Source organism: Mesoplodon mirus (genome assembly GCF_964341445.2).
Source record: "Mesoplodon mirus genome assembly, chromosome: 8".
Classification (NCBI taxonomy): domain Eukaryota; kingdom Metazoa; phylum Chordata; class Mammalia; order Artiodactyla; family Ziphiidae; genus Mesoplodon; species Mesoplodon mirus.
The window spans coordinates 106,633,878-106,647,711 of NC_138984.1; the positions used below are offsets into that span (position 1 = coordinate 106,633,878).

The window sequence follows — 13,834 nt, forward strand, 5'->3', positions numbered from 1 at the left end:
CAATGGCTACAAATTATCCACCTTTAGTCCCCCTCATCCTATACCATCTCAGGGAAGGACAATGTTAAGATTACAAAGATAACACATCTGGGAAGTTATGAGAGTGGGCACCTTAGACACTGAGTTTCACTGGCTTCACAATGGGTGAGAGCAAAATATCACACAACACAGTCAAGAGAGTTCTCATAGCACCTTAATTTGCATATTCAAATTTCTCAAATAACTGCTAAATACTGTTAGCAATATTTACCAACTACATTTTAAAAGGAAATGGTCATTCTTAGGATGCTTCCAACAATTTGTATACTCTGGTTCCAGAGAAATCTCTGTTCTGTCAGGATAAACTCCAGGAGGAGTACAAAAGGCACAAAGAATTTCTTCAAGGACAAACGTTAACTGAGCACCTACTTTTTAAGATGCTGGGGCTACAGAGAGGAACACACACACCCCCTCTTTGATCTCAAGGGGCTCATGGCCTCACACTCCTCGCTCTGCCCCCTCCCCCCGCCCCACCCTACACACTCACAGAGGGAAGGACCTTTCCTACAGAAAAGTTTTCACATGTCACCTCTTTCTTCATCGCTTAAACAAAAAAGGTTGGAGAAGCCCATTATGGAGCGGGTGCGAGGGGCTTGTGGCTAGGGACACCACTCCTTTACATAGCTGCCATCCTCTGGGACAGACAAGGGGTGCTTCAGGTAAATGATGTAGCTAAAATGACGTCAATACCGGAGTCGCGTTCTCAGAAATGACGCTTCTCCTCAGGAAGAACCTGAAACTGGGGATGGTGGGGGTGAGTTCCCGGGGAACACGATGCACTGGCTCGGACACTGGGGAGGCAGCGAGCTGAAGAATCCTTCTTCGGGTACTCGGTTCCCTGGTCCGTATATCAAGAAGTCTGCTCAAGTGCGTGTTAATCAGGGGACACCCCGATTCTGAGCCACAACCAGCCGGGTCTGAATCGCCAAGCTCATCAGTGCTCAAGCCTTGAGCCGGAAGCAAGCGGGCTTCCGAAGTCCAGCTCGCGGAGAGGACCGAACCCACTTGGGGCATCTGATGTCCGTAAGAAACAGAGACGGGAACCAGGATGCAAAATTTCCCCAAGATAGAAGAATAAACCCTTTTATAAAGCACCTCGAGGAAAATGCAGAGCCCCGGCGCGAAGCTCCGCAGAACCTGGAGCTCGGCAGGCGGCCTGGACTGCAGCTCACGCGCTTGATCGAGTCCGGACCTCTCCCGGACCTGCTCTCGCGCAGGCGTAGTCGCGCAGCGCTCCCGCTCCAACGCGCATGCTCCGCCGGGCCGGGGCGCTCCCGGCCGGCGGCGGCGGCGGCGGTGGCGGCAGCGGCGGGAGGAAGTTACCGCTTTGCACTCCACCCCGGTAGCAGCTTCGGGGCTGGGGACAGCTTCCTCCGGACGCTCAGCGGGCTTCGCTGCCGCCGCACGGCAGTCCGACGAGATCATGGGGTTGCCCAAGGGGCCGGAAGGCCAGGGTCTCCCGGAGGTAAGGAACCCCCCTCCCTCCCTGACACGTCCGGGTTTCCGAAAGAGGGCCGAGCCCAAGGGGCCGGCTGCGATTAGGGCGCCCCGCCCCCTCTCTCAGGCGTATCCACCGCCGGGAGCACCGGCCCTGTCCGCTGGGGGCCGAGCAAGTGTGGGCGTGGGCGGGGACAAACTTCAGCCGGTGCCGGGTCTCCCGGGACGGAGGGAGCCTTCCCAGCCCAATACCTGCGCCAACGCAGCCCCAGGCCCCGCGGGGCCTGGGGTGCCACCTCTCCGGCTTCCCCCGGCAGTCCCCCGCGATCCCCGGCGCCGCTCGGCTCGCCTCGAGGACAGGGGGTGCTGCGCCCAGTAGTCACGAGACGCGCGGTGGGACGGTCCGGGCTTGGGTTGTGCAAAGGGCGGTGACCTTGTGGCGCCGACCGCCACCTCCCCGGGCCCACGGGGTCCTGGCGGCCGGCACCCGCCGCCTTGGTATCGGGAGGGAATGCCGCCCTGCGTTTGTCCCCACGCCCCGCCGGGCCGGCGGGAGGAAGTTTGGGAGCCGTGCGGAGTGGCCGGGCGGAAACCATCGCTGCTTCTCAAGAAGGGAGGTGTTTGTTATTAAGTACTCACTTGGTCCTGAGGGACAGGATGAACAACGGTTTCTGGATTTACATACACATTACCTGGGAGGAGAGGAAAAATGCATTTCCTTTTGGCTGCAAATATCACTTAGCTAGGTGGTTTGCATCTGTCCTCTATTCCAGTTGATTTACTCAAAAGCTAGTCTAGTTTACTAGATTCTTGAAAGAAGTGGAATCCACGCTGCACCTCTGTCTCCTTTCTAGGGTTCTGAAGCAGGCATTTGTCAGAGAGACTGATTGCTTGACACGGTGCGTGGTCCCTTCACACTTAGCTGCCTGTGGCCAATGTTGCTTCTTTTCCCCTCTCCCCGCATCCGTAGTTCTTAAATCCCACTAGTACCACTAATTGAGGGATCCCTGTTCTGTGCATAAAAGCCGGAGGTGTAGTAATAGGACAGACTTAAGCTGTCAGTGTGTGCTCCCAGAATGCAAATCCATTTTGTTATCTCCAGAAAACCTAGCAAGTTTTCTGACGTTTTCATTGTCCCACTGTACTACCAGTGGAGTCTTTCTAAAATAAAAAAGCAACTTGCCCCCGTTTGTCCTTTGCTTAACCCTTCACTGTCAGGAGACTGGGTCTAATTTGTCACTTTTCCAAGTTCCTGGCAATTGGAGGCAAACAGGGTGAGGGTGAATATAATAATCCAATTATTATCACTTCGTTCAAAGACCAGTGCATATGAATACGTCATTAAGCTGTCACTAGTCCGGTTAATTCATTAAATTCAATTTTGTAAGCCCTTTATTGTATGTATGTGAAGGATAGAGATATAGTTAGATGTGGCCCTGCCTTCCAGCTCACGTGAACTACAGTATCAGACAACTGACAATTTAGTGTGCCTGTTTTAAGAGCTCACAGCATTCATCTTTATCAGAATTTTAGTTTTAACAATGGGATGTATTACCCAGCCTGGTGACTTTTTATGGCTTAAAGAGAGGATATTCTTTCATTCCCTGCATATTAGCCAGTAACCCTTTTGCCTTTTGTTTTAGTGTTAATCTGTGAATTGAATCTGGAGTCCTATTAACATTCTCCATTCATTGTCTCGTGCTAAAAAGTTACTTCGCAGGGTGCATAGCAAAAGTACACTTCTCCATTCGTGGGATAAGTGGATGGGAAGCATGGACCAGGCACCTGCCATGGTGTGGGCAGTGGGTGCTCATTAGCTGCAAGCTGAGGCAGGGATGCCCTTCTCCAGATGTCTTGTCCTCTTCTTGGAAGTGTTTTCATGATAAATGATTGAACGAATGAAGGGTTCCTGTTTTACATCCCAAGAGTTTTAAGAAAATACTTATATCATCCCATTTTCCTTTTCTATTCTATTTTTATGAACCATAACTATTCTTTATTTTCTCTTCTCTTTGTGTCTCTTGACTTGTAGATGGTTCTCAACCATCACAGATCTTTTGCCAAGGAAGAGAATGTGTGAATAATTAATATTTACTTTTGCATGTCTCCTGGGAATTAGTGAACGCTAACCTTCAGAATCTTTGATAGGCCACACCAGGGTCCTTTGAGAGGGAAGTAAACTGAGCAGTGTTGCAAGGCTGTCTCTTCCATCACTGCCCATTGCAAGAGATTAACAGTCACTTGAATAGTTCCATGTCCAGCTATGTGTTAACATGTGTGCTCCTTCTTTTTTTTGGTGTGTGTGTGGTACACGGGCCTCTCACTGCTGTGGCCTCTCCCGTTGCGGAGCACAGGCTCCGGACGTGCAGGCTCAGCGGCCATGGCTCACTGGCCCAGCCGCTCTGCGGCATGTGGGATCCTCCCATACCCAGGCACGAACCCATGTCCCCTGCATCGGCAGGCGGACTCTCAACCACTGCGCCACCAGGGAAGCCCTACATGTGTGCTCCTTCTCCTGGCAGTTTGTCCTGTAAAATAAACTTGAATTTCCATTATCAGTGTCATGACTCTGAAAACATTTTGTTAATACAAGACTGGCTTAGGTCATGCACTTTATGTAATGTTTGAGCATGTCATTCCATATTTCACAAGTGTGTTCTTGGAGCCTAATGCTGTTCAGAACAGAGGAGTAAACATGGGTGGATAACATATGGAATATATGGGTCCTCCCCTGAACCAGCTAATAGTCTATTTGGAAAGACTGGAATGTACATTAACACCAGACATCTCACTCAGAAGAGGTTGATAATTGTATGAATGACAGACTATAAATAAAATAGAAATGCAGAGGAGTGACCACTTGAAGCTGTAGGGTTGACATTGAATAGGAGCTAGGGTTTGAAGATGGCATCTGGGTGGTTAGAGAATATCAGGAGAGCCGTGAAGGGATGAGAGTGAACAGGGCTTGTTTAGGTTGGCCACAGCCATGTCTGTATTGTTTTGGCAGGAGGTAAAGGATGAAGCTGAAAAGATAGGTTGCAGCCCAAGATCTGAATGCCAAACCAAGACGTTTGGAATTTATCTGATAGACAGTGAATGATGCCTTAATGATGAGGGCTGGGGGCTGAGCTGAAGAGGGATGATGAGAAAGCTGTGATTTAGGAAGGAATGAGCAAGACAAATTAACAGGGAAGAAAGATTGAGAGGCAGTTGCCATAGTCCTGGCATAATGTGCAAAGAAAAGGGGAGGGAGGATAAATGTGAGCTGCGTAGTCAAGGAAGGTTTAGCAGGCATTGTTGGGTAAGGGAGGAGTCAGAGGTGGGTGTGAGGATTTAAACCAGGGTACCTTGGCATTGTTTTCTGTAGAGAGGTAGTTTTTTATTTTCTGCAGTAATGGAAGTCAGGAAAGGCACAGTTCAGGAAAGTAAATGGAGGCAAAAGTACTGGAATATTTAGATATATTGAACTTGTAGATAAACAACCTGAGAGCGAAGGTAGGCTATTAATTAAAAACATTTAAATAAAATCCTTATTTAAACATATTAAGTGAATTTTTTATTTTTAAGGCAATCCTGTTATGTGGTAGTAATCTCCCCATAATATATCTGGGTTGAAAGCCTTCCTTGTATTTGCTGTAGAGGTCAAAGTGCAGATGGAGACACATGTTTGAATTCTTTGTTCTTGACCCTCTTGTCAGTAACTTCTAGGACCAAGATGAGTATAAACTGAAACAAAACAAACCACCTGTTCTGTCTGAAAGGAGTTTATAATCCACTCGAGAAGCCTGCCATACAAGTCACATGTTAGAGAACAGGGCGGTAATGTGCTGGAATCTTCCTTTCCCTGGATTCCTTCACACCTGATGAACAGTCCATACCACCTGTGTACGTCTTCTCGCCCCCACCTATGACGATTAACAGCTGGTTGAGGACCAGGGACCCTGTTCTGTGCGACTCTGGCAGCACTGTGTCCCCTCGCTCCAGCATGAATGCCGTGATACAGCCAACGTCATCTGCTCCTTGGCAATGAGATTGTGGCGTCGGAAATATACCTGGTGTTCCTTTATCCAAGGTAGCTTTTACCAGCCTTTTGCTTTTGTTTTAGGTAGAAACAAGAGAAGATGAAGAACAAAATGTCAAGTTGACTGAGATTCTGGAGCTCTTGGTTGCAGCTGGGTATTTCAGGGCAAGAATTAAAGGCTTGTCACCTTTTGACAAGGTAAGACGAAGTCTTTCTAAGCATTGGGCTAGTTTTTGTCAGGACGGCGTGGTTTACTGTGGAAACGAGGAAGAGATTGTGTTTTTACTTTCTCTACGTCCTTGTAGCCATTTCTCCTGGATTCAGCTTCATTATGGAAGTGTTCAGATTTCCTATTAAAAGAAAATAATCATGTATCAGTAGGTACACCTTGAAGTCCTTTCTTTGCTCGAAGCTTTGAGATATACAAATAAGCAAAATAAATAGTTCCTTCTTTCAAGGAACTTGACGCTTGGGTGGGGAGATAAAGTTTCTGTAAGATAAAATAATTTGAGGAGCTATCCCAAGTCGGGGCGCTCACAGACAATTGCCAGGCGTTCTGTGGGTGGTAAACGCTGGGTTTAGAGGAGGAAGAAGTCACTATGGGATGAAGTCATTTAATTCAGCAGAACCTTGAACAGTTCTTATGCACAAGGCATAGTAGTAGGTGTTGAGGGCACAAGGATAAGAACAAAGGCCTTATACCCAAAGAGCCTGACTTCTCAAGAGTAGGGAAGAGAGGCAAGTAAAACATCGTGCATGGACTGAATGGCACAATTCGGTAAGTGCCACAGTGAACTGTGCACAGAAATGAAGCATTCAGATCAGTTGGGGCAGGCCGGGAAAGCTTCCTGGTGGAAGAAAGCGTTCAGTCCTCCAGTGGGCCACGGCCCTGGCTGCACGTAACAGATTCTTTTGTAATACAGATATCTAGGCCTCGGCCATTGAAATTCTGGTTTGTTAGGTCTGGGTTGGGCACTGGAATCTGTATTTTATTATGCATCTCACATGAGTCTACAGTAGAGCCAGGGATAAGATTCACTGTTGTTCTTTTCTAACATCAAGCTGTGTCTAAAAATGTTTTGTTTCAGAATGGATTTTTAGCCTGAGTCTCATTTGCATCTGAGAGAAATCCCATGACAAAACTAGAGCAAGGTTTCTCATCTCCTTTAGGTAGTAGAAAAAAATAAGATGTATGGAAATGAAGTAATGAGTCACAGAATGACACCCTTGTTACCCACATATCTGGTCCATAAAATACATAATTTCTCTGCAGTCTGGCACTTGCCTATAATTGGATTAAGGCTTCACCCAGCTGAGAGTGAATGTCTGTCCCATCAGTATAAAGAGGATCTATGCATCATAGGTCCATTTAGTAATAGAAGTCAGCTTCTCAGTCCACTGGACATGAGTCAAGTGCTCAGTAACTGCATGTGGCTAGCAGCACTAGGTACTAAACAGTGCAGATACAGACTGTTCCCGTCTTTGCAGAAAGCTTCACAGTATTCAGCAGTGCTGTTTAGGTGAATTGTAGTGGATGGAGTCAGGACACGTATTATCTCTCTGAGGTTACCCAATTTTGTATATAAAAACTATTTATATTTTATCTACCTTCCACTTCTTCCCGCCTTCCCAAACTAGGAAGAGAAAATAGGTCTTTTTTTGTGTCTTTCAGGTGGTAGGAGGAATGACCTGGTGCATCACCACTTGCAACTTTGATGTGGATGTTGATTTGCTCTTTCAGGAGAACTCTACGATAGGTCAGAAAATGTAAGTTATCCGGCTTTCCATGGAGGAGACTGAAGGGGGAAAAAAGAGCTAACTCCTGAGCGTGTGCTATGTGCCAGAAGTTGTGTTAGGCAGTTTACCTATAGGCTGAAAGAAGCCAAGGTCACACAGCTAACATATGAGGGTCGCCTAATGTTCTTCTAATGTTATATAGGCTATTTCTGGTGCTTTTCCTTGATCACAGTTTCTGTTGACTGCTCATGTATCTCTTTCCAAAGGCAGTGAATGTGGATGGAAGTTGAATAGGTGGGAGAAGGGGACTCTTTCCCTCCCCGTTGCCTCTGGGTAAGGCAGAGCCGCACTTTGCCTGCCATCGAGAGAAGGCAGCCTGGGCTCCTCGCTGGAGATGTCACGGGAGGGTGCCCTGGCTGGTCGTCCGTAGCTCAGCAGGGGCTTGGTGATTTCGTGAGACCATTGGGATCCCCAGTTCTGTTCAGCCCTGCCCTGGGCAGCCGTATGACCTTGGGCAAACCTTAGTTCTCTTTTCTGTAGGAAGGAGTGTTTGTGATCTCAGATCTGTATGATTCTGTGACTTACTTCCTCATTTTTCTGAAGCCTTATCCTCCCCTAAATGGATTAAAGATAGTTTGCAAACACGCATGGGGAGCAGTAATACTGGAAAAGTGAAGCAAAGCAAAAGGAAAAAAAAGGAAACAAAAGGCAGAGTTGGGGATAAGGGACACACCTGTGAGGGGCCATACAGGCCCTGTTTTTCCAAGGGTGGGACACAGATTTGACTGCGAAAAGAAGAAAAAAATATGCTAAATTACCCAATTTACAGTTTCCATACAGTAGAAGAAAAATAGGTCCCCGTGAATCACCAAAATTCTTAACACTAAGACCAAAAGGCATCTCTTGGCTCCTTGGTTAAGGAGGACATGCTGTTTGACACAGAGACACTGTCATCGGTGCCCGGCCATGAGTAGTGGGCTCTGTGTCCTAACGTCTGTGTGGGGCTGTGGCATCACGTCCAGCGACCCGCAGTGAAAAGTCCTCCACTGGGAGGGTACGATGGAGTCCAGGCGTGTGGTTCTGCTGCCTGCCGGTCCAGCTCAATCCAGAGGTAGATGGTATTCTTGTTCTTTTGTTTGTTTTTATGTAGGTGTTACATACTTGAAGGTTAAAAAAAAAATTCGAATACTACCAAAGGGAGCAAAACATTCAGCTGATGCCTCTCCTCCTTCCTATTTTACACCCCAGTTTTATTGCCTGGAAACAGTCATCTTTGGCTGTCCAGGTTTTAGATTCTTCAGAGTGGTCACTAATACATCTCCAACAATGTATACAGTCTGTTTCATTCAAGTCTAATGAGAGGAGGAAACTGGCTCACCTGTACAACTCACTGCATCCCCTTTGTCTCCCATCTTCCACTCTTTTAATTGTTTTCTGGTTTTTCTGTGATCACTTGCATAATTTGAATCTACTTAAGCTTCTGTTTCTTGACCCATTAACATAAGGTGGTTTCTCCTAGGTCCTAACTGAGTAAACCTTTTAGTATCTCTATCTTTCCTTCTATCCTTCAGCCTCCATGTACCATCATGACATCACTTTTATAATGTTTAGCATATAATATTTATAGTCTCTTCTGTAGTAGCAGTTAAATTGTCCGTGCTTTATCTACAGGTAAATTCTAAAAGCAAATCTATAAACAGTATTTACAATAAGAACTGAGAATTGTCATGGGGTCAGAAAGAAGGAACTGTAATCTTTTGGACCATAATGGTGCTGTTTAAAGGAGAATATTCAATGTATCATAGTCAAAAGCAATCTGTTTTCATTTATTCATAGACTCAGTAAATATCAAACTCCTACATTTACCGAACAATCAGGCATTGCTCTGGATACATTAATGAAAAATGTCCTGCCCTCATGGAGCTTATAGTCTATTGGGGGAGACAGACCAAAAACTAATTGAATAAATCACTAAATTATATATAGAAATAATATGTGCTGTGAAAAAAATTAAAGCTGGGAAGGGGTATGAGGAGAGACGTATGGCAGGAGGCAGTTGTTTTCAGTTAGTGTAGGCCTCACCGAGCGGGTGATATTAGAGCTAAGACTTGAGGGACGAGGGTTCCAGGCAAAGGGAACTGCCACCGTGAAGGCCCCAAGCAGAAGCTTGCCTGCGGTGGAAGGCGGAGCGGGGAGCACAGGACGTCAGCGCAGAGAGGTCGTGGGGGCAGATCAGGTGCAGTGCCTTGTAGGTCAGAGTGAGGACTTGGGGTTTAGTCTGTGTGAGATGGGAAATCCTTGGAGGGTTTTGAGCAGAGGAGGAACATAATCTGTTCTGTGTTCAAGAAGGAACCCTGGTCTGATTATCGAATTAAGGGGAATCAGGGAGATTCTTCAGCGTATTATAGTAATCCTCCCAGGAGATGATGGTGGTGCCCTGAACGGTGGGCTAGCAGTGGTGGCATTCTGGATCTATTCTGAAGGTAGAACCAACAGGATTTCATGACATTGGATTTGGAATGTGAGTAAGAGAGGAGCTGAGGGTGATTCGGAAGTATTTGGCCCTAGCGAGTGGAGATGGTCTGTGCAAGTCATTGAGAATCAAGCACACTGCAAGTTGCTTCACGTTTATACGGCTTTTTTCCCTTACATTTCTGATTGCTTTTCTTTTTTCTTGATGACAGAGAAGCACGTAGTTTCACCTGTAATGAAGATCAGCCAGCTTCTTAATCAGTCTGTCGACTAACATGAATTCACTGTCTTCTTGAGTACACTCTTGGTTGAAGGCTCTTTCTGTTCCAATTTGAGCTGATTGCTTCTTACACCTGTGGCACCCCTAATGTTCTGGGATACCTTTCCATCGCGTTCCTTCTGGGCTACGATTCTCAATCCCTTACCTGTGCTTCTGATACCTAAAAAACACTGAAAATGGGGTTTTTTTCTTTCAAGTGCTGATACAAAACTATTTGGAAGCAAAACATGACCTGAACTGACTTAAGGTTATTTATAGTCTTTATTGATCCCATTTATATGAATATTCATATGTTTTACTGCAGAAATATTCACTTCTTTGATTATAGGGTGCTGCTCTAGATTTCACTGGGTCTTACCTAATACACAGTATATGCCCCTTAGGTATACTAAGGTACAAACATCTAAAGAATTCTGACTTCTGAAACATATCTGCTCCTGAAAGTTTGGATAAGGGGTTGAGGGTGTATTGTGTTCCCTGGTAAGTATTTGATGTGTAGCTTTTAAGTGCACAGCCATGAACTACAATTGAAGACAAAGCTGTTGACAAGCGTTAACTTGTAAAGACCCAGCAGACTCCTAGCAGTGCATCAGACAGTTGGGTCTTTTATTATCTGCACGAGAAATGGCATAGCCATAGGGCACTGAATTATCCAAAAATCTTTTCTGTTTGGTTTTGGAATATGTTCTGTGTTTGGGGTCCCCCCCCACAAAGTTTCTGGTTACTTGCAGATCAGACTAATACCGCCGTGTGTTTGCAGTGCCTCCGCACACCCCAGCTGCTGTGGGGGGGGCGGCCAGCAGCACCTCTGAGGAGCACACTTGCCCGTGTACAGGGCACAGTTATCTTCCAGGCTCCGTTGGGACCTTGCCCTCCTTCTTGATCCTTCTTTCTTGTGGGTTCCATGAGCTTCGACCCTCTATCCCCAGCCTGTCCTAAAACCCCATTACCACAGAGTGCTATGTTCTGAGGTCCATAAATGAGATTTTAGGCTTATAACTGGGTTCATTTCTACAACACGTATTTACTAGCCACCTGTGTGCAGAGTACTTACACATGCATTTTATTATTTTACCTTCACAGCAACCCTTGAACAGGCAGGACAGGGATTACCCCTTGTTTTATGATGGGATTATTGGACCAGTGGGACCGGGTGGCTTGCCAGAAGTTCCGTGGTAGGTGATGGAACTTGGAATTTAGACCCTGGTTTAATTCACTCTCTTTCACACTGTTTGCGGTGGAGGAGGAAACAGTGCACTGAACACTTAGAAAGCTAAGGAGTCAAACCAGTCACCTGTAATGAAACGTGGGCTTGTTAGGTGAGGAATCTTAGATTAGGAAGCCCATCTGGTGACCTCTGAGACTGTCATGTTCCCTGATTCTCAGAAAGTCAGAGGATCTCCTCTGAGCCCCAGGGAGAAGCCGAATGGGGGCTGGTAGGTTTCCGCAAGAAGCCTTCCTGACTTCTGCCCCTCGGCCGGCCTGTTTCCCTCCGGCCCCCACCCCCACTGCAGACTTGGCAGTCATTTCTGGGAAGCGGGTTTAACAGGGTTGTAAACCCTGAGATGACCCTGGGCGTCCTTCCCTCAGGGCCCTTGTGAACTGGGAGAGTGGGCCGTCTCTGAGGAGTGGCCAGGGAGAACCTTGTCTGAAGGTAGAGGGTTGGCTGGATGGTGATCTGTAAGCTGCTGACTGGTTGTAGGCAATCAGTAACCCTACACAGACCCACGGATCTGTAGCCACTAGAGGGCGCGCTCCTCCTGCCGAACCAAGATGTGAATGCCTAGTGAAGACCTGCCCTGAGCAAGGACGCAAAGCCAGAGCTGGGGACCATCTTCCTTTGCTAAGCTTGGAGTCTGGGGAGCAGGGCCAATTAGGCATCCATCTCTTCCCCTCACAGGTTTCAAAGAAATTAAGGAACAAGGAATGGGCGTCTTATGGAAACCACATTAAAAAGTAAAGCTTATCAGAGAGAGAGCCTTAGCTTTGTTGCCAAATGGGTTTGCCAATCCTTCCAACTAAACTGTCCCATTTGGGCCCCAGGAAGAGTTGGACGACCAGAGGCTTCCCCACTGGGGCAGGACATGTACCTCGTGGCAGAGAAGATGCATGTGTCCTAAGGACGGGCAGCTCAGAAAGGAGGGCCTGTAGGGGCTGCTGGGAGTCAGATGACACTTTCCTTCCCCGTCTCGGACCTTTTGGATAAATTACACACACACACACACACACACCCTTCTCTTTGCGGTGAAAACGTCCTCCCGTGTACTCCTCTCCTGGGAGGTGGGTAGTCCTTCCTTCCGTGAATGTGTGCAGCAGGGATCAGCCTTCACTTTCCAGATTTTTTCTCTTAACATATTGGACTCGATATTGTGATCAGTGGAGCTGGGGCTGTGACTGTTTCCACTCAGCAGTTTTAACCTTGGCCCCACCTTGTAAAGCTACTGTAGACATAAACGTGGTTTTGTAGCATGTTCTCCAGGGATCATTCTCTGGGAGCTGTTTGGCTTCTGTCCCTGGATTGCTCCCTTGGTTCCTACCAAGAGTAAGGGCATGAAACGTACCAAAGGGAACATCGGTGAGGTAAGTACTCTCAGCCAGGCCTGAGTTAGGTGTCGGTCTTAAGGGCGTCTGTCCCCTGAGAAGGATTATGGAACTGCAGAAAGACAAAAGTATACAAGATTTCTTTGAACAAGAAATACTTTTGAGAGATAGACCCCAAACTTACTGCATTTGAAGCATCTAATAAGAACCTGGTGACCTTGTTCAACAGGGCCTTCATCTATTAGAGAAAAGTCTGACACTTGGAGCTACACAGTAGCTGCTGTAACTAGCTACGATTTTTTTTTTTTTTTTTTTTTTTAGTGTCTTAGATGGGGTATAACCTAAACTATCCATGTAGGCTGAGCCAGAGCTCCCACTTCTCCACATGGCCTCACAAAGCCACAGCTTGTGACTTGTTTCTCAGGCTTCCTAGGCTATGTACCATGGCTTTGGGGGTTCGCGGACCCGTTAAATAACCTCTATTCTCTCCTTTTGAATGTGATCCGATTGAGGTATAAGAAATAGGAACCAGACAGTTGGAGATCAAATAGCAGCTGGTTAGAGAAGATTTAAATCTGTGGTGAAGTGGACTTGCACACAAGTCCCTCTGTCACTCCTGCCGTAAATCTGCCCACCCAGGCCAGGGCTCAGCTGTGCGTCCAGCTGTGCTCAGCTCCTGACTGAGGCAGGCGATGCTCGGGGCCTCAAGGAGCCTGACTCCTGCTGTCTTCCTCCAGCCACTTCAAGAGAAGGCTGAGCAAGGTGTAGGAGAGAGATCAAGTGTCCCTCGTGCGAACTGGAAAGCACCTTCTCTCTGGAAGGGAGAGTGAGGGCGTATAGGATTAATTTTAGAGTATCAAAAAAATTAAAGGCTTTTTTTTTTTTTTTTTTGCGGAACGCAGGCCTCTCACTGCTGTGGCCTCTCCCGTTGCAGAGCACAGGCTCCGGACGCGCAGGCTCAGCGGCCATGGCTCACGGGCCCAGCCGCTCTGCGGCATGTGGGATCCTCCCAGACCGGGGCACGAACCCGCGTCCCCCGCATCGGCAGGCGGACTCCCGACCACTGTGCCACCAAAGGCTATTTTTTATTTCAAAAATATTCTGTATTGGAGTAGAGAACTTCTTTTATTTATTTATTTTTTTTTGAGCATGAGGCCTCATGTTTTGTCTTAATATTCTTGGCACCTGGCACAGAGTCTGGTAATCATTTGTTGCTTGAATGATATTTAGAACAATTTTTTTAATGTTTAACCTAATGGTTTCCAGACTTGGAAAAAGTAGGGCAGTTAAGTGAAATGTAAAAGAAT

The 13,834-nt window shown here is 47.0% G+C and overlaps 1 protein-coding gene across 3 annotated transcripts in view; it reads left to right on the forward strand.

Moving 5' to 3' along the window:
- The first annotated feature begins 582 nt into the window (after positions 1-582).
- Positions 583-13,834, forward strand: part of CCDC93 (CCC complex scaffolding subunit CCDC93) — an 89,095-nt gene continuing 75,843 nt past the window's right edge. Inside the window, exons 1-3 of one of the 3 annotated variants that reach the window (XM_082630583.1) lie at positions 583-1,504; positions 5,586-5,695; positions 7,170-7,264. In XM_082630583.1, coding sequence (XP_082486709.1) covers positions 1,057-1,504; positions 5,586-5,695; positions 7,170-7,264 — 653 coding nt within the window. In that variant the 5' untranslated portion in view covers positions 583-1,056. Of the gene's footprint in view, positions 1,505-1,550; positions 2,094-5,581; positions 5,696-7,169; positions 7,265-13,834 lie in introns of those variants that run through there. The other 2 variants (XM_082630582.1, XM_082630584.1) reach the window with 2 other exon arrangements.